The 21,059-nt window shown below is 45.2% G+C and overlaps 1 protein-coding gene across 1 annotated transcript in view; it reads right to left on the reverse strand.

The window, feature by feature from the left end:
- Positions 1-2,043: 2,043 nt before the first annotated feature.
- TGOLN2 (trans-golgi network protein 2) overlaps positions 2,044-21,059 on the reverse strand; it is a 71,847-nt gene continuing 52,831 nt past the window's right edge. The window contains exon 5 of the mRNA XM_029604168.1: positions 2,044-5,885. Coding sequence (XP_029460028.1) covers positions 5,880-5,885 — 6 coding nt within the window. The 3' untranslated portion in view covers positions 2,044-5,879. The remainder of the gene's footprint in view (positions 5,886-21,059) is intronic.

Genomic DNA, 21,059 nt, shown 5'->3' on the forward strand with positions numbered 1-21,059 from the left:
TCTTGTGTTAGTAAAAACAGCAAAGCTGAATCTCACATTTAAGTTACTGCTATAGATTATGTTCTATCCTGGAATGTTGCTAGGGGGCAGGGAGAGAGGGAGGATAAAATGGAAAATACACATGGAATTCTGTTGATATGTTTTGTTGGTGCTGTAAAGTTTTTGCGTGGCAATGCGTGGGTAATAAAACCATTATTTTTAAAAATATGCACAGCTTTGGATCAGGCAGTCCATGACTCAGCAGCTGCACTTCCAGCGGACCCCTTGCCTTGTTCTCACAGAGCGCAGGTTAGGAACCACTGCACTAAAACACTTCTGCAATGCCTAAGAACAGCTTCCGGTGAAAAAATTACACTTACTAGCTCCACACAATACCAGGCTGTCAGATCTTACCCTAGCTTTGCAATTCCCATTGCTCCAAAAAAGCACGAGGCTGCTTTTACACTCCCCAAGAACAGAATCTATCTACTACTGCAACAATTACCATAATGAAACACTGTGACAAAGACGACAATCATTTTGTCCAGTGTCAAAAATGAAAGAAGGAATGAGTCTGTCAGAGAAATGCTTCCACTCTCTCCCCATCTCAGATTAATTTTTTTCTCAGAAGATGGTGACTCTGGAAAAACCCTGTCAATGAAATGATGTGACCGAATTTCTCAGCAAGAAGTTTCTATGAGGAGGGATTTCCAGCTGTTGCGTAACCTTTGAAGGAATGAACCTGTCAGATGCTGTAAGATAAGCGCAGGCAGTATTTTAGTGTAAAGCTCTGAAAGGCATATAAAGCGACACACCTCCACCACACCACAGGAACGGCCAGAGTTCAAGGTCACAACACACAACCTTCTTTTTGTTAACTGGGTAGCTCTCTCCCCACTTTAAAACCTGCTGAAAATGCTTTTTAAGGACTCTCATTCAGATGAAGGATATAATCGAGCAGGGAGACAGAAATCCCTCAAAAGATGGGCTACATTTCTACCTACTGCTGAAATCAAGTCATGGCTGGGTTTTTGGTTGTTGTTTTTTTTTTGTGGGGGGGGGGGGGGGGGGGGGCCCACTGGCTACTGAATTTCTGAGACCACACAGGAGATTTAATATTATTGAATTTCCTACTGCAGTCTGTGGTAGCACGAAAGGTCTAGCACTGGTTTAGTACTCGAATAAAGTAGACTGCATCAGTGCCACCAGTGACCCTTTTATTGCAAGATAACAGCAGAATCCATACAAGAGCTCTAAATAAAAAATAACACGACCAAAGTTAAGTTTAAATAAAAGACCAAAAATCCTACGCAGCTTTCATGAGGCATGATTGTAGGAGTCCCTGTGACTGGAGATGAATTACACCAAAAAATTTTCATTTTTATAATTTTTCCTCATTTTATTGACTGCAAATACAGAAAAAAAATCACATTAAAAAGGTACAAAAGTTTGCTCTCTAGACATGTATTACTGCTGCTGAAGTGGACTTAAAAGCAAACCCATTCGTGTAGCAATAAACTTCATCAGCAAACTCCAGTGGTTTGTCATTCATGGGAAACTCAAATAGCTGAGTCAGCAGGCGGCTCATTTTTATTTAATATCTTCTAGAAAAGTACAATGTGGGGGGCGCTATAGGGAAGTACATTAAGATAACTTCCAAACACTTTCTGCCATTTTGTTTCCGCCCCCCCTCCATCCAGACAGAACACCTGGGCAGCTCAGGAGAGCCTTGCTGACCAGGGAGTAGCAGTGGTCGACCTCCTCTCTCTCCAGCTTCAATGCAGCCCAACTGCTGTGCACCCAAGCTTTACCAGTCCCTGGCGGACATGGGGCATTCCAGGAGGTGGATTTCATCTCAGATTCCCTGCACTGCACAGCACAGCCTGAGCCACCACGGAGCTGGCTTCCATTCCCACATGTTATCTGGCCATAAATTGGGGGGCTCTGTGTTTGTAAAGACTGAAATGACTGCTGAGGGCTCTCTCGTCAGAAAGTAATAGTAAGAGATCATTCAAAACTGGGGGACACAGAGCTCTGGGGAACTCAGGTACAGGCACATGATGAAAATGTTTTAGGAAATGATTTTTTTTTTTTTTTTTAAAGCAGCAGTATGCATTATGGACAGGAAAACCAACACTCATGCTTGGCACAAAAAATTTGGCAATTTTATTGATATTGCAAAGGTTCTGAAAATGAGTTAATTTATTATTTATGCATGTCCATAAGCTTTCTAGCAGCTTTCTGACCTGCTGACATCGATTATTGGGGCATTTTCCCCATAGAAAAGGTATTACAGCAATACCTACAACAGGTAGGTTCAAAAAGTGGTTTCACATTAAACAAAAGGTTTTTATATATATTAATCACTAACTAAATATGCATAAACATTTCACATTGACATATCTCAGCATAAAAAAAAAAAAAAGGACCCAGGGTCTGAGCTGTGAGGGAGGAAGCTGGGCAGGGTCTGTGACCAGTGCCCCAGTTAGTTTTCCATGCCTTGCAAGACTGGAGTTTACATGAATTGTGCAACCATGGCTGTTTCATGCACACGCAGGGCTGAAAAAGGAATCTTCAAGCCATGCGATGGGCTACATTTTTAAAGCATGAGCAGCAAGCAGTGACCATGCACTGAAAGGAAAATAAAGCGCAATTGTGTTCATTTTTTTTTTTTTTTTTTTTTGGAAAATGTCTTCACATGTCTCCCCAGGTGCAGCCATGTCAGGTGGTGGGTCACAAACACTGTCTCAAGGGCATACTGGCACCTGATCCATCTCCAGCAGGCACACTACGGACTGCAGCAAGTGTGATATCTGTCATGCTTCTGAGCATGGGCCCCCCCAACCTGGGGGACTGGCAGGAGTCTCACAGACTCTGTGGGCACAACTGCTTGCCATACGGATGGTTGACAGCAGTTGGTGCTTGCTTTTACCATATTACATACAGCACAAGGTGCCAGACGCACCCCTTGCACTGCAAAAGCAGGCCCCGCTTTAACTCTCTATGTCCCCACATCCTCTGACCACAGGAGAAAGAGGTGAACCAGTCATACCGACCCCTGTCTCCACAAACACAGCAACCCTCCCCGCCCAAGAAAAGTGCAAATTGAATCATTGCAGCAGTTAAAAAATTACTGGACATTTATACACATTTCAAAGCAATTTGTTCAAAATAAATTTCACTGTGGATCTCCCCCCCCCCCCCCCCCCACCTGACACCAAAAAGCCAATAAAATAAAGATATTTCTCATCAGAACAAGCAGCTAAAAAAAATGCACAAGTATCTTATAAAAAAAATAAAAGAAAATCTCACTAAACCTCATGTTATTTTTCTTCTCTTATGTATATACACTTATTAAATCACTGCCCACCTCTGCAAAATTGGGAGCACCCCCTTTAAAGATTCATGACATAAAGCAGACACACCCTTAAGCAGCAGCCGCTATCCCTTCCTCACTGCGCCCCTTCCCATTCCATAGATATCGGAGAAAGTGTTTATTTTCGGTGATTTGTGAGCGGAGAACCTCCCTCTCACAACTGAAGAGCACATGCAATACTAACAACATGTCCTCCCACAAGTGCATACAAGGCCCTCCATGGACACAGGTTTCCTAAAGGTGGTGTGTTTTTTGTGGCCAGCACTACACAACACATTTCTGTTTGCTCTCGAAAGAAACACCCACTTCTCCTAGAGCAAGTGAAAAATCAAGTCTATGTACAGCCAATCTTTGCTCATCTGAAATTCAAATCCAGCCAGCCATGAAAGGCACCACCTGCAACAGGGGCATAAAGATACACCTAGACGGCTGTAGAGAAGCATGAGCAAGAAGAGAAACAGGCTGACCCCATACACATCTACACTGAGGATTCTGCCAGGAAAGACCTCCCAAGTTTAAAAGACAGAGAACCATGCGTTTCCTGCCCTAGAATGTGACCTTTTGGTTCAGCATTTCCAAAGGTAAATAATAGGACTTCTTCTCTCCTCCCCATTCCTTGGACAAAAGGCTGATCATCTGAAAGTGCACAGTGAATTAAAAACCCAAGTTACACTGGGATCGACTCAAGGTGTCTCAGGTGCCAGAGAAAGAGCAATTTATTTTACCTCTCATGGGCAGTTTCAGAGGGGGCTGCTAAATACTCTTCAGATCCAAAGCTGTCATTCCTAAAATGAACACCGTCTACCTTAACCGGAGCTTCTAATACTTATAAAGAAGCACAACTAGGCCTGTGCGCAGGTAGGAGATGTGCAGGGAGAGGGGAAGCACAAAGCATTTTTAAGAGAGGACTTGGCCCAGGCTTTGAGATCTTTCTTTGCTCCTGGTTTTCAGTTTTTCTTGCAGACTAATTGCAGCAGTTATAATCACTAAAGCGGAGGTCAAAATCCTGACCGCAGCCCATTTCTAGACGTCCTCATTCAAGGGCACAGAATCTTATAGGTAGGAGTTCTTTCTACAGATCAGAGTGCCGCCAGTTGAGCCCCACATTTGAAAGAGTTACTCAAACAAATCAATCACCGACTCAACAAGTAACTTGCAAATGCATCTTTTACAATGGTGAAGTTGAGATAAAGAGGTACCTACAGGACTATAAGGAATAAGAGCATTGCCCTGAGCAAGGGAACCGTGAGGTGAGAGGTCCTATGCCTGGGTATCAGATGACACTATATGAAAAATAAGAGCAATAGGAGGCACTATGAAGAGCCATTCAGCAGTTTCACTGGCTGTCTACCTATTACGTTTCAGATTCTTTTACGTGTTTTTTTTTTTACAAAGCAAAAAAGAACTCCTAAAGGGGAGATTGCAGCCATCTGTCTGTGAACTCGTTTCAATAAATGAAACGGCAAACAAACTGCCCTGAAAACTGGGATGCAGAAGATTTCCTGTTCTTTTGGGCTTGGGACTGTGTTGCTGCTATTAGCACGCACTGCACTGGCTTAGCATGCACTAAACTGTTCGTGTGCATGTTAAGCCATGTTCCTGTAGAAATAAAATGAATTAGCCTGTGGTAACTGGGACAGAAGCTATATATGGGATATGAACCGTTACTAGCTAAATTAATGCCACTCCCATATATGTGCAGACCCAGTGGCAGTACATAACTGATGCTTTTTTTTTTTTTTTAAATATATAAAGTGCTCTGTCACAGACTGGCTCTCGGCTCCGAGCTTCATTACACCTCATTATATCCCCCATTCCCTCTCTTAAAAAAAAAACCCCTCCCACCCTTAAAACATAGAGATGGCAATATCCCTGGAAACTGAAATATAAAAACGACTCTTTTCAACTGTGGACAGCATAAAGAGAGATCCCCCCACAGCCGTGCACAAGAGCTGTGACAAGCATGATGCCGAGAAGGGTGATGGGGGGGGAACGAGCACAGCACCTTTCCTAGGTCAAGTGGAAAGAATTCTGTGTCCTGATTTCTTTAGGAGCAGCAGTCCTCTCATATAAACAGAGAACATTTAGAGTTTATGCAGGCGCTAAACTCTAGGAGAGAATAGGTGCTCATCACTGCAGTGCAGCATGCTGTTTCTCCAAGGTACAGCGGAAGGACACTGCTAAGCAGACACAGGTATCTCGGTGCAATTTCTACAAGATTTTAAAGACTCACCAAAAAGCAAAAAAATAAAAAATAAAAACAACACAAATATCAAATTATTTTTAAAAATGTGGAAAGAAAAACCCTTTAAAAAAAAAAAAAAAAAAAAAAAAGCCCAAAAGATTTTCGTGGCACTGCAAAACTCCTAGTGCAAAAAATTAAGATAAATCACTTTCCCACCCCACCAATAAGCCGCTTGGTTTCTGTGCATCCTTTAGTGTGTCATGCAGTCTTCACAGGTCATCAAGTCCATATCTAGCACCGGTATCAGACACCGGACTCCAATAACTTCATGCGGAAATTTCATATCTGAAACAAAGAGGAGACAACAGACTGAATTTGCCGTTTGAGTACAGCTAAACCAGTACTTAAGAATACTGTGTTCTTGACAGGCCATGGTAACTTCTATCAGACCAACATAAGCACTACCCAAACAGAACGTGATATGTAAGCAGTTTCATTGTCAAATGTCTTGAAGATTCACAAGCAGCAGCATCTTTGGGCAGCAGAGTTGCTTACCTGTAACAGGTATTCTCCTAGGACAGCAGGATGTCAGACCTCACACATGGGTGACATCAGATGGAGCCCCAATGCGGAAAATTTATGTCAAAGTTTCTAGAACTTTGTCTAGGCACACTGAGCATGCCCAGCATGCCACTATCCATGCGTCCACGTGGGGTCCCTCTTCAGTCTCTTAACACAGAATTACACTAAAAATCAAATTTTATTTATTTATTTTATTTATTTACAAACTTTTCTATACCGTCGTTTAGTAATGTACCATCACAACGGTTTACATTTAGGCACGAAATAGGTTTGGTTTCTAAGTTATCCATAGTGTGCCAACATAGGAGAAAACCAACTCTGTTGGGTGGCGGGCGGGTTTCGGGAGGATTAACATCCTGCTCTCCTACTTGTTACAGGTAAGCAACTCTGCTTTCTCCTAGGACAAGCAGGATGGTAGTCCTCACACATGGGTGAATACATAGCTAAAGGCCACTCCCCAACCAATAGGCACAACCACCACAGTGCTGTTGGTAACAGATGGGGAGACAGCCTGAACCCAAACAACAGGGCCTAGCCAGGGAGAGTTGGGTTCTACACCTCAAAGAGATTCCCTAGCCGAACCTACTGTCACATAGGGCAACCCCTAACCAGACAGTAATGCGATGTAAATGTGTGGAGGGAACTCCACGTTGCAGCTTTGCAGATCTCCTCCATGGGAACTGCTTGCAAGCGGGCCACTGACGTTGCTATGGCTCTGACAGAATGAGCTTTGACAAGACTCTCAAGATGCAGTCCCGCCTGGGCATAACAGAAGGAGATACAATCTGAGGAGGAAATGATGTCACGTGCCTGGATGGCGGCTTAAAGACTGAGCTCCCGACCCAATTTTTATAATCCCTCACCCTAGCTTGGTAATCATACCTCTCCTGCCCTTGGTTTTGTATATTATCATCTAGAAGGTGCACTGATGACGACTCACAAAAAAATCAGTGGATTTAAAGCAGTTCTCTTACAAGACTGCGCAGCGAAGAAGTCAGGTGATTTGCCGGAGGAGGTGGAAGAAGAAAACAGCGCTGGTGCGTGCCGTTCTGCGCTCAGCATGGCAGAGCTCGGTGAAGTAATGCTGCAGCCCCTCTCCGTTGCTGTCCCGAGAGGACTTCCAGAAATGGTTTGGAGAGCTGAGGGGGTGACATGAATGAGCTTGCCAAAAAAGAAAGAAAAAGTATTGCTGGTGAGCTCAGACATGAGTGTGCTGAGCTGGGGGATAGAATCAATGCGGTCGAGCACAGGCAGGAGAAGCAGGAAAGGGCATGGCTTAACACTCAGCAAGTGGTGCAAGATATGCAAAACGAAAATGCTCAGTTAAAAGACTGGGAGGAAGATCTGGAAAACAGGTCTAGGAGAGGGAATTTGAGGTTCAGGGGCATCCCTGAGGATGCTGCTTTTTCTGATTGTTCCAGGGTAGTCTGAGATATGTACTCTGTTCCTGAATCCAGCTGACGGACGGGGAGGAGATCCCTGACATAATTTTGGATACAGCGCACAGATCTAGAAACAATGTGCCAAGGGACATCGTGGCCGGCTTTCATGATTTTGTGGTGAATGAGAAGGTACTGAATTAGGTGTGAAAGCTTAAAGACGTGCAGTGGCATGGACACAGGGTGGAAGTGTTCCAAGATCTTTCCCCACTCACAATTAAGAAAAGGAGAGATTTTCGGAGTGTTCTTCAGGTGGTGAGCGATGGCAATTATGGTTACAAATGGCTATTTCCTTCTGGATTACCATTTACTATAAATGGTGTGACTTCGCATATCAAGCGCCTGGAAGAAGCATAACAGATTCTTCAAGCGGCTGGCCTGATGAAGGATGGAGACACTATTTCAAAGGCAACGTCCTCCAGTGCTGGGAGAGATTTAAACTGCAGATGGCAAAGAGTGCAGTCTGAAGGAAAGCGTTTGAGGCATTCTGGTGGAGCAACGTTCTCTGGTGACTGCCACTTGAAAACTGCTCTTCTCCAGTATAATGGTGGGGGAAAAGAGGTGTTATTAAAGTTCTAGCTCTGCAAGGTCTATGAGTTTATCAGATATATGGGTTATACTGGGCACCCCTATTGGGTGGTATTTCTTATCACAGTTTTTGAATTAGTTGAGGGCACTTTTTGTTAATTCAAAGCGGAGGGTCAGTGAGAGGTCTATGGGCGGTCTTGACGGGTCAGTGCCGTTATTCCTCAAGGTGGAAGAGGAAGCGCGTGTTGGGGGAGGGGACAGTGAGTTCAGGAGTCCTGGGATTGGGTGGTACTCTGCTGATTGCAATAGGGGGCATTGTTGGAGGTATATTTCTGCAATGAATGTTTATATGGTGGTGGGGTTCACTGCTAGGTGGTTGGGGAGGAGACTCACTTGTATGTTAGGACAATGGAAGCACTAAAGATTTTGTCTTGGAATATTAAAGGCCTTAATAGTTACACTAAGCGAAAAAGCTTGCTGCACGATGCCACTGACTAAAGGTTGACATTCTGTTTGGTCAAGAAACTCACTTGAGGAAAAAATATGAAAGGTTAATGTCGTCTACCCAGTTTTCCCATCAGTTTTTCCCCTCAGCGACAGGGTAGGTGTATTATTTTCTAAACGAGTGGTGGCAGATCTGATTTCTACGGTGAAAGACTTGGAGGGTAGGTACATTATAGTAAAAGCCAAGTTAAATAATTCTATTTATATGCTAGTAAATATATATAGCTCAAATACTGGTCAAGGCCAGTTTTTCCTAGGGCTCTCCAGCATGCTAAAACAATGGGCGGAGGGATCTGTTATAATTGGAAGGGACTTTAATATCACAAGATATCCATTTCTAGATAATAGTGTGAGGAGTGGGGGTACTTCTAGATTTTATAGGAGGGCACTGAAATTGCTCATGGCAGAGTGGGAGCTGATAAGATGTAGGGAGCCTTTTCTACCCCTCTGAAAGGAATAGGATCTTTTTCTCCAAAGCACACAAGATTTACTCTTGGATAGACTTTTTTTCTGGTTACTAAAGATCTGGTGAATAAGGTGGGGAAGACAGATATAGAGCCAATCACATGGTCGGACCATGCTGCTGTATGGCTGACTATCAAGGGGCTTGGAGATCAATCTGGGGCACCTTTTTAGAGATTAAATGAGAGTTTATCAGATGACTCCAAATACTGTGAACTGCAATGCAAAATGAAGACCTATCTTGATGAAAATGGTAATGGGGAGGTATCGGCGAGTACTCTTTGGGACTGTTTTAAAGTAGTGGCAAGGGAGAAACTCATTGTGAGGGCCTCCTATTTAAAAAAGGAAGGGAAGAAGCAGAGATTGGCATTGCTGGAACATATTGGAAAATTGGAAATTTGTCACAAAAGGAGTGTTAACCCCCAGGTCATGGCTATATTGGAGACATTAAGGGAGGAGTTGAACTTAGATGTGGGAGTTATTGTTCATCATTCAGACAAGGCCAAACAGTAGTTTTTTGAAGGGGGTTATAAGGCAAGCTGATTTTTGGCACGTCAACTCCGCACTAGGGCAATGCAAAATCAGATCCTCAAAATTAAGGACAGATTTGGTAGGATGGTATCCGACAGTTAAGATATTAGGGTCCGTTTTTCTCAGTTTTATCAAGAATTATACTCTAAATGTACAGATATTGATCAGGACGCTATAAATGCATATTTAGATGAGATCACTCTGCCTACGGTAGACCAAATACAACAGGATCACATTAACAAGGATATTTCAGAGTTAAAACTAGGTAAATTACTGGGCACTGATGGATTCTCTGCTGGCTTTTACAGACAATTGAATTCTGTGATGGTGGGACCCCTTACAGCAGCATTCAGTGCTCTGTTGGTGGATGGCATTATAGTGCCTGATACTAATAGAGCTGGTATCACAGTGTTGGCAAAACCAGGTAGGGATGCAACCTTGTGTGGCTCTTACAGGCCCATATCTCTCATCAACCTGGATTTAAAAATATTAGCGAAGATTTTAGCTCTTTGGCTAGGTGGGTTCACAGGTGCATTGATCTATCTGGACAAAACAGGTTTTGTGCCAGGTCGGCTCGCTACAGATAATGTGAGAAAATCAAATTTGCTTACTGTAAATGGTGTTTTCCGTGGATAGCAGAGTGAATTAGCCATGATATCTGGGATTTCCCTCCGGTCCTCTAGGTGGCGGAGCTCCAAAAAGCGCACAGATTTGAGCTCTGTGTGCATGTCATCATGTGGCTCCCAGCCTGCCTCAGTCTGTTATCCAAGCTTGCAATTGCACTGTCCGGAGACTGTCCTGGGAGGTGGGTGTGTTAGCATGGCTAATTCACCCTGCTATCCATGGAAAACACCATTTATGGTAAGCAAACTTGCTTTCCAACACAGATAAGCAGGTTGAATTAGCCATAATATCTGTGGAGTCCAGAGCTGAACAGTTTGAGCACCCTCTGGCGCTGGATGTGGCGTGCAGTCCATTCCGGATTTTAGAGGGGTGTGCTGAACTTGGCATCCCCTTGTGGGCAGTCTCGTACCCACTTGTAGAATAGCTCGTCCCATTGCCACGTCTGCGGCTACTTGCTGGTTCAGGCAGTAATGTGTCAAAAAGGTGTGCAGTGATAACCACATGGTGGCTTTGCATATGTCCTGAATAGGCACTTCGTTTAGGTGTCCATTGAGGCTGCTATTGCTCTGACCTGGTGAGCCTTCATTGTGGTAGACAAGGTTTCCGCTCTCTTGCTGTAACAGAACCTGATGCATTGTGAAATCCATGATGACAGCGTTCTCATAGTAACAGGAAGTCCTGGCGCATTTGGGTTGAAAGAAACGAACAGTTCAATTATGTACGTCGTTTGTAGTATGCTAGAGCATGCTTACAATCAAGTGTATGAAGTCGTTTTTCTGTTTCCAACTGGTGTGGCTTTGGGAAGAAGGATGGCAGTTTGATTGTCTGGTTAAGGTGGAAGGCAGAAACCACCTTAGGAAGGAATGACAGGTGAGTCCTTAATGTTACTTTGTCATGATAAAACTCCAGGTATGGCGAGTAATGGACTAATGCTTGTAGCTCACTGACTCTCCTTGCTGAAGTGAGCGCCACTAGAAAGAGGATGATCCAAGAGATACCCATGGACAGGTACTGTCCATAGGTATCTCTCTTGGTACTGTCCATAGGTTCAAAGGGCAGTAGCATTAGCTGCTCTAGGTCCCACAGCATTAGTGGATGCCCCTCATAAACCTGGAGACCAGTGGGTGGCACGACCTTAGAGAGCAGTCTTGAAGAAGGTGGTAGGCTGCAATAGCGCTCACGTGCACCCTGACTAATGCTGTTGCTAGTCCTGCCTGATATAGGAAATGGAAATAATGTAGCAGGTGATTTGGGGGGCATGAGACAGAGTCAAGCCCTTGCTCCCCACTCCACCTTGAGTATTTGGCCCATTTAGCTTGATAGTTCATCCTAGCGGAGTGTTTCCTCGAGAAGACTAGCACATCTTGAATCGGACGTGGTAGGTCCAATTATGTTAGAACTGCTCTCTCAATCTCTATGTTGTCTGATGGAGGAAGAAGTTGCGGCTTCCGGTGGTTGGATCCGCCTGTATTCCCGGAGTCGTATGCATCCCTTGGGCTGAAGTGTTGGGCAGGCGCCTTCGCACCCCTTGCTCCTTCTCAGTACTAGATGAGTGAGGTGAATGCTGTTCGTCTCCTGCTTTTGCATGGCCTTTACACCATTTGCGGAAAGTGTCCCGGATCAGATCAGTCATATCCTTCCCATGGCTGCAGTCGTAGCCGGTAACCAGCGACGGTTGTTGTGGCTGCCGATACAGTCCATCCTCCTCGGACTGTTGAGCCCCCTGATGTGGCCTTACAGGGAGTACAAGATTGGCCCAGGGCATGCCTTCATAAGAACATATTATAGTATCCTCTAGTGCAACATTACTAGGCAGGGAATAGCGAGACAAACAGCCAATGTATCGAAAGCTATGATCCCAAATAATCCATACAGTACATCGTGTGAGTACACAGCGTGCTAGTTGTAAGCAGACCTCATATCAGGGCATACATGTGATCATTGCTATTTAGCAAAAGGTATACCGAAATTATAATCATAGGTCTTATTATATTTTTTTAAAACTTATTTAGTTGCTAAAGTGCAATAGTGCATAGTCCATCCGTGACCTATATTGAGGTTATAACAGGAAATTTAACTTAGCTTCATAAGCAAAATGGAGGATCGCCAGAGACATGGTCGTGAGTTCTTACAACCGGAGAGCCCGACACGGACCGCGTTTCGGCGTCTGTGGCCTTCGTCAAGGGCAATAAGTATCTATGAATGCAAAACAATAAGTTAATGACAATTTAACAGCAATACTGATAATACATCCAATAGTGCAAGGTACTAACGTGAGATAATGAAACGCAGCATATCAGAATAATGCTAGTTGTCCTTTTTCCGGGAGTCCATTTTTGCGCCATTTTTTAAAGGAGAAATAACCAATAGGAACCATCCTAAACCGGAAATGACGAGCATTGTTGATAGATAGTCATAGCAACGAGTACCACTCGATGGCAGCATTTAAGCCATCGGGTTGCATAGTTTTTAACTGGAAAATCCAGCGTTGCTCACGATAGTTGAGTAGCTTCTGAGGATCCCCACCGCGAGATGTCAGTAAAATCCGGTCAATAATGCGCCACTTCAATTCCACAAAAAGATGTTTCATATCGAGGCAGTGCTGGACAATAGGAGCGTTGATCTTGCCGGTGTTAAGGCAGCTCCGATGTTCAATTAGACGAATTCTGATCGCACGCTTTGTCCTCCCTACATATATCTTCTTACAGGGGCATATAATAATATATATTACATGACTAGTGGTACAGTCAGAATGAAAACGAGCTGAATGTAAATCTCCGTTCTGATCGGACCATGTAATACCATTCATAGATTGAGAACATACAGTGCATTTGCCACACGCCCAATGTCCAAGGGGTCCTTCAGAAGAGGGATCAACAGCTGGTTGAATAATCGGACGAGTAAGTAAATCACGTAGATTCTTGCCCCTACTGTACGCTATCAATGGAGGTTCATTAAATATTGCATGAGTATGTAAAACGTGCCAATATTTGTGTATAATCGCAGCAATAGCTTTTGATTTAGTGGAAAACCGAATGGTGCATACCAATGGTGGATCTTGAGATTCATCGGTGCCATCCAACAGAAGCCATTCACGTTGTGCATTTGATGCTCTTTTCAAAGCCCTTTTGATAATAGATGAAGGGTAGCCCCGGTATAATAACCTTGTGGCTAAATACTGTGCCTGAGTTTCAAATTCAGCTTTGTCCGAGCATAGACGTCTGAGGCGAAGAAATTGGCCAATTGGTAAGCTCTTTTTTAAACTGTAAGCATGGTAACTTGAAAAATGTAATAAAGTGTTCCTGTCAGTTTCTTTTTTATACAAAGTTGTATTGAAATGATCACCAGCTAAGCTAATGGAAATGTCCAAAAAAGAAATCTGAAATTGATGATGTTGCATAGAGAAAACAAGATTTGAATCCAAAGAATTGAGCCATTGTAGGAACAACTTAAGCTTAGAAATGTCGTCATACCACAGAAAAAAGACGTCATCAATGTAGCGCGTCCAATGAGAAACTGGTGCAAAATCAGGAGCCAAATACAAAAGCCGCTCCTCAAAATCAGCCATGTAGAGGTTTGCAAGAAAAATCGTGAGCAACGCTGGATTTTCCAGTTAAAAACTATGCAACCCGATGGCTTAAATGCTGCCATCGAGTGGTACTCGTTGCTATGACTATCTATCAACAATGCTCGTCATTTCCGGTTTAGGATGGTTCCTATTGGTTATTTCTCCTTTAAAAAAATGGCGCAAAAATGGACTCCCGGAAAAAGGACAACTAGCATTATTCTGATATGCTGCGTTTCATTATCTCACGTTAGTACCTTGCACTATTGGATGTATTATCAGTATTGCTGTTAAATTGTCATTAACTTATTGTTTTGCATTCATAGATACTTATTGCCCTTGACGAAGGCCACAGACGCCGAAACGCGGTCCGTGTCGGGCTCTCCGGTTGTAAGAACTCACGACCATGTCTCTGGCGATCCTCCATTTTGCTTATGAAGCTAAGTTAAATTTCCTGTTATAACCTCAATATAGGTCACGGATGGACTATGCACTATTGCACTTTAGCAACAAAATAAGTTTTAAAAAAATATAATAAGACCTATGATTATAATTTCGGTATACCTTTTGCTAAATAGCAATGATCACATGTATGCCCTGATATGAGGTCTGCTTACAACTAGCACTCTGTGTACTCACACGATGTACTGTATGGATTATTTGGGATCATAGCTTTCGATACATTGGCTTCATAAGAACATGCCATACTGGGTCAGACCAAGGGTCCATCAAGCCCAGCATCCTGTTTCCAACAGTGGCCAATCCAGGCCATAAGAACCTGGCAGGTACCCAAAAACTAAGTCTATTCCATGTTACTGTTGCTAGTAATAGCAGTGGATATTTTCTAAGCCAACTTAATTAATAGCATGTAATGGACTTCTCCAAGAACTTATCCAATCCTTTTTTAAACACAGCTACACTAACTGCACTAACCACATCTTCTGGCAACAAATTCCAGAGTTTAATTGTGCGTTGAGTGAAAAATAACTTTCTCCGATTGGTTTTAAATGTGCCACACGCTAACTTCATGGAGTGCCCCCTAGTCTTTCTAGACTCCTGGAGCTTCCGTCCCATGTTGATGGCTTATCTCGATTGCCCCATGTGAGGCAGGGCCTTGGCTAGCGGCTGTTCGAGGGTTGGCTCCTGGGATGACTTTGGTGTAGACTGGGGCATCCTGCACTGGAAGCGATCTCCACTGAACTGGGAGTATTGCCCACAAGGTACGTTGGGCGTGGGCCCTCTGCATCCGGGGAATATAGCCCTTCCCTGGTATCCTGAGAGGGGGACAACATAAGAACCAGAACCTTCACTCCTGTCGGGAGGCACATTATTGGGAGATGGTGTTCTTGCAGGATGTTCAGTGAATCTTTCCTGTTGATCATGCGGCTCTCCCTGTGTTATTAAATCTGGGAGCCTGTCTCTGATTTCCGCATTTTGGACGGGGAAATGGTCGCTCCTAAAACCTTTGTTAGGGTTTTGGACCAGTTGGGTCCTCAGGAGTTCACTGCTGGTGCAAGCTGCATTGTCAGGCGTGATTTTGGGGCTGCTGCAGCTGGGGTTCCCTGGATGGCTGAAATGGATGTGGGTGAAAAGGAGAGTAAGACCTGCCCCCGCAGTTTTGTGCCTGTGTCCTCTGAGAGGTCGAACAGAACCTCTTTCCGGGTTGTTGTTCTCCTGGAAACGTCATCGACCAAATTTTGTTCTTTTGTGTCACAGTCTCCCGCAGCTTACCCCAAAAAGACTATCGGGAAGACAGGGAAAGTCAGCAAGCTTCTCGTGGACATCTTCCCTGATAGCACTCGCACATAACCAGGTCAGGCGTCTGGCCGTGATAGCTCCTGCAGAAATCCTCGCTGAGGTGTCAAATGCTTCATAAACCATATGGAGCAAATGATGCAAGCCCTCCTCCATCGCATGCAGTTTAGGCGGAGGGCTGCCACCCGGATCTGCAGCCACCACCACGGTTTTCAGTGACTGCAGGCACTTGTACAAATACAGGGTGATGTAAAATTGATGCTGTTGGATATTTGCATTCAGCATTGCGGCCTGGAACATGCGCTTGCCAAAGTTATACAGGTACTTGTTGTCTCTTTCCGGGGAAGCATTCACGTGCAGTTGTGGCTTCTGTGCTCTCTTTATGGCTGAGTCTACCATGATAGAGGCATGAGGCAGTTGCACCATGCTGTAAAATGGTAACTCATGCATCCTAAACTTAAGGTCTATCTTGCGCGAGGTCGACGCTCCTGAGAAGGGAAGTTGCCACGCCCTGGTCATCAATTCGTCTAAAACCATGTGCAACAGCAACACGGTAGACTCCGCCGGTGACCCAAAGATCTTAAGGATCCCCAGCATGTCAGCTCTCAGGTCCGGCACCTTCTTGGTTTCCACATTAAGAGTACTTCCCACCTTCTCCACAAATTTAGAGGAGAGATCCTCTGGTGGGGGAAATGGGTCGAGGCTGTTCCTCCAGGGGGTCTGACGAATACCCCATCGAGGAGTCCGGGGACGAGGCGGGCGACTCATATGGGGATACTTCCTGCGGTTGGGGAGTCATGGCCAGTCGGTCGACTTCTTCCCTATTTGGAGGTAGTGTTATCCGGGAAGTTTGTACCCTCCTGATCGTGGCTTTGTTCAAGCGAGGATAGCAACTGCGTGAGCACTTGCAATATCTGTGTCATCACCTGAACAGCCAGAGATCCCTATTCCCCAAGGGGGCGGTTCCCTTGGGGGCCCTCTGAGAGGTATTGCCGCCAACAATATGTCTGAGTCCGGACTTCTTGGATGTACTAGCTCCCGATGTATGGGTGGCCTCCGTTTATTCCTTTTCTCTAGGGGCTCCTGTAGGTGAGATCCCTTATGCTTCCATTTTGAGGTGGCTGACAGGTCTGAGAAGACTCTAGATGACTGAAAGGATTCCGTGGAGCCCAAGGTGGATGCTAACTCCACATCTGATAGCCCCTCCCAATCTGGGACAGGAGCTCCCTGCGAGGTGGCGACTAGGTTGTAGGTGACAAACCCGTATCCACCGCATGTGGGACCCAGTGGTCCACAGGCCCCCGTTGTTTGGGACGGCTCTGTCTGGTGTCTGTAATACGGGCTAGTATGTTGGTGTCCTGACTCCTCAACTGACTTCCTCCGGCGCTTTGATTTCCCATCCTGGTGGGTCATGCTTCGACGCCCTTGCGTCGGTCTGGTGTCTTGCCTTGCAACGATGCGGCGGGTGCATCAACCACAACATGCCTACGTCTCTGTTCTGCCGATGCTCCCTGCATCAAGGCAGTCCAGGCGCGCTTCTGCGGGGCCCTTTCAACGTCTGAGGGTCCAACTGAACAGGCCCTCTTCTCCCTCCCTCTCAGGGGTTCCCAGAGGATTAGGTGGATCCTTGGGCAGACTGTGCCATCCGAGGTTCTGCTGCTGCCTCCTTAAGCTTCTGGATCTTCACTGCTCTCTGCCTTTGTGCTCTCAGGGACATGTGGCTGCTGCCCCCAGACAAACATAGCAGAGAATATGTCCATCTGTAATTGACATAATCTTGCCACACTGGCAAGACTTAAATCCAGAAGGTCTTGGCATATTCACTGCTTGTTTGATCCCATGAGAAGTTAATCCAGAAGTTCCAAATAATGTTGCGACAAGAGATACAGAGCTCCAATGAAGAACAAGACTGAGGCAGGCTGGGAGCCACGTGGTGATTTGCACAGGCAGGCACACAGAGCTCAACTCTGTGTGCTTTTTGGAGCTCCTCTACCTACAGGACGTCCCAGATATCATGGCTAATTCAACCTACTTATCTGTGGAAAAGAGTAATCAACTAAATAATCTGACAAAATTGAGTGGGACTTCGTGAAGGACAGGTCCCTGCTGCAACAGTTTCCTGTGCGCTGGAAGTCAAAGAGACGAATCCACCAGAAGCCTCCACAGATCTACATACCATGGTCTCCTGGACCAATCTGGAGCGACCAAGAGCACCATCCCCCTATGGCATGCGATCTGTCGTATCAATCTGCCCAACATGGGCCATGGAGGAAAGGCATACAACAACTTGTCTTCTGGCCACTCCCGTACCAGGGCATTGATCCCCAATAACTTCGGATCTCTTCTGCGGCTCAAGAATCGTGGAACTTTCGCACTGCACAGAGTCACCAACAAGGAATGGGAGAACCCAGCAATCTCAAATCAGCTGAAATGTCTTGTCTGACAACACCGCTCTCCTGGGTCCAGACACTCTCTGCTGAGAAAGTCCGTTCGGACTGATCGACCTTGCAGCCTGCCAAACTGCAAACATGCTAACCGGACAGCCCTAGCTTCCAGCCGATTGATGTTCCAGAGATACTCTTCTGCAATCCAGCGCCCTTGCACGGTCAGCTCCTGACCGTGAGCTCCCCAGCCTAGGAGACTTGCATCCGCTGTCAGTACTAACAGTCCGGTGGGGACAAGGAGACTCCCTTCCATAGATGATGAACCTGCAGCCACTACTGCAGTTGGGAGGAGACCTTCATCGGCAGGTGGAACTGAACCAAATAGTCCTGAGACTGTGGGTTCCACCGAGATAGCAGGGAGCACTGATGAGGACGCATATGCATATGACTCTTGACATGGTTACCGCCATTAAGCCAAGGACCTGCAGATAAGACCATGCAGTTGGATGCAGGGTGTTCAACAGACAGATATGAGCTGGCAACTTCCAAATTCGAGCTTCTTGCAGGAACACCTTGCCTTGCTGTGTGTCGAACTGAACCCCCAGGTATTCCAGTGACTGAGTAGGCTGAAGGCTTCTCCTGGCCAGGTTCACCACCCAGCTGATCTCCTGCAACAGAGAAATCACCTTGCGAGTTATCAGGCAGCTCTCTTCCAGCGACTTGGCACAAATCAGCTAGCTGTCCAAATATGGGTGTACCAGGATCCCATCCTTTGTCAACGCTGCCACAACTATCACCATCACTTTGGAAAAGGTTCTGGGAGCCAGAGCAAAGGACAGTGCCCGAAGCTGAAAGTGGCGACCCAGAACTGCGGACTGCAGGAATTGTTGATGGTCTAGTCAGATGGGAATATGAGGAAACACTTCAGACAGATCCAGAGAGGTCAGAAATTCCCCTGACTACACTGCCATTATCACCCAGCGCAATGTTTCCATACAAAAATGTCTCACTCGCAGATGACGGTTGACGCCTTTGAGGTCCAGTATGGGACAAAAGGAGCCCTCCTTCTTTGGCACAATGAAATAAATGGAATATCGCCCCGTATTTTCTTGAGACGCGGGTACTGGGGACCACAGACCTTAAGACTGAGGAGCCTTGTCAATGTAACCTCCACCACCTGTTTCTTCTGTGGGGAGATGCCAAAAACATGTCCCAAGGAATAATGTGAAACTCCATCGCATAACCTTCTTTTATTACTTCCAGGCAGTGATCCAAGATAACCATCGGTTCGATCTCTGCCCCAATTACCTGAGGAAAAAAGAATTCAGAAGTCAGCACATGATCCAACCAGTCACTCAGCAGTGCATGGTTCGGAGAAATGTATCCTTAAAGGATACTAATGAAACAGGAGAGTTAGGGCATCCCAACAGAGAGGTTCCATTAAAAGCAAACATTGTTCATATGCCTATATGTAAAAAAATCACCAAAGCTAATGATTTCCGAATTATCCCAAACAACTGAAAAGCAGGTTGTTAAAACAAGCAAAAACCACACTTTGAAATGTCTGTATGCCAATGCTAGAAGTCTAAGAAGTAAGATGGGAGAGTTAGAGTGTATAGCAGCAAATGATGAGATTGACATAATTGGCATCACAGAGACTTGGTGGAAGGAGAATAACCAATGGGACAGTGCTATTTCAGGGTACAAATTATATCGCAATGATAGGGAGGATCAACTTGGGGGGGGGGGGGGGGGGGGGGGGGGTGGCACTTTATGTCCGGAAGGGTATAGAGTCCAACAGGATAAAGATCATACAAGAGACTAAATGCTCAGTAGAATCTATATGGGTAGAAATCTCATGTGTGCTGGGTAAGAGTATAGTGATAGGAGTATATTACTGTCCACCTGGACAAAATGGTCAGACAGATGATGAAATGCTAAGAGAAATCAGGGAAGCAAACCAATTTGGCAGTGCAATAATAATGGGAGATTTCAATTACCAGAAATCAGCAGAAGCGACCTTGCACATAAGCAAGCACTCACATCAACATAGTGCAAGAACAAAGATACAGTTCCATCCAAACTTCACAATTATTTTTATTGTAAGTTCAGGTATTTGTAATGCATTTAAGTGAGGCAACTCCAATGAAGTGAACATAAAAAATACTTGTAAAGTCCCCCGACGCGGTCCGCGTTTCGGGTGAGCTGCATCAGGAGGGACCACAGCAAAATATTATGTCTACAATAAAATAACATCAATCAAGAACGGAACAAAACAGGCTGCAAAGTAAGAAATATAACATAGAAAATTCATACCTTTAAAGTTGACATCAGGAGCGCGAATGCCCCATACCAGTGACAGCCATTTAAATGAAAAAAAGGCGCGAAAGAAAGGAGTTTCTCTCGCGAGATGCTGCAAGCGGTAAGTACACAGAACCACACATACCAGATTAATGATCAATCAATAAAATAGATGCCATTCTATTTCCTTGTTTAGACCACTGGGTGAAACTGTATCTAAAATAAAAATCCAACGCTGCTCCCTCCTGCCTAATATCCCGGCGTAGTCTCCCCCCCGGTGAGGGTGTGGGACCACCTCCAGAACAAGGAAGGAGAGATCAGCGACGGAGTGGCCAGCCTGGAGCCAATGTGCCACCAGAGGCTCGTCAATTCTACCAGATCTGATATTGCAGCAGTGCTCAATAATCCTTGTCTTAGTCATACGTGAGGTTTTACCCACGTACAACAGAGGGCAGGGACACATGACCACGTACACAACTCCTCTGGTGGTGCAGTCAGTCCTAGAGAATAACTTAAACACTCGTCCAGTTTTAGGATGCACAAATGCTGTAAAAAGTTCTGTATGATGGCACATGGTGCAGTGGCCACACGGGGAATGTTCCCCTCTCATGTCTAATCGCGAATCACGTTCGTACATTGTCGTGTGCACCAGCTGATCCCGTAAGTTCGTTCCTCTTTTAAAGGTGAACCTAAGAGAACCATGCATGAGATCGTTCAAAGAAAGAGCCACCCAGTGTCTTTTTATCATCTTAGCTACAGTTCTACTAACAGTAGAGAAAGGGAGAATACAATTCAGGGATGTATCATCAGAGGTTATGGGTGATGTAAAAAGCCACTCCCGGTG

This window comes from Rhinatrema bivittatum, chromosome 5 (assembly GCF_901001135.1).
Source record: "Rhinatrema bivittatum chromosome 5, aRhiBiv1.1, whole genome shotgun sequence".
Classification (NCBI taxonomy): Eukaryota; Metazoa; Chordata; class Amphibia; order Gymnophiona; family Rhinatrematidae; genus Rhinatrema; species Rhinatrema bivittatum.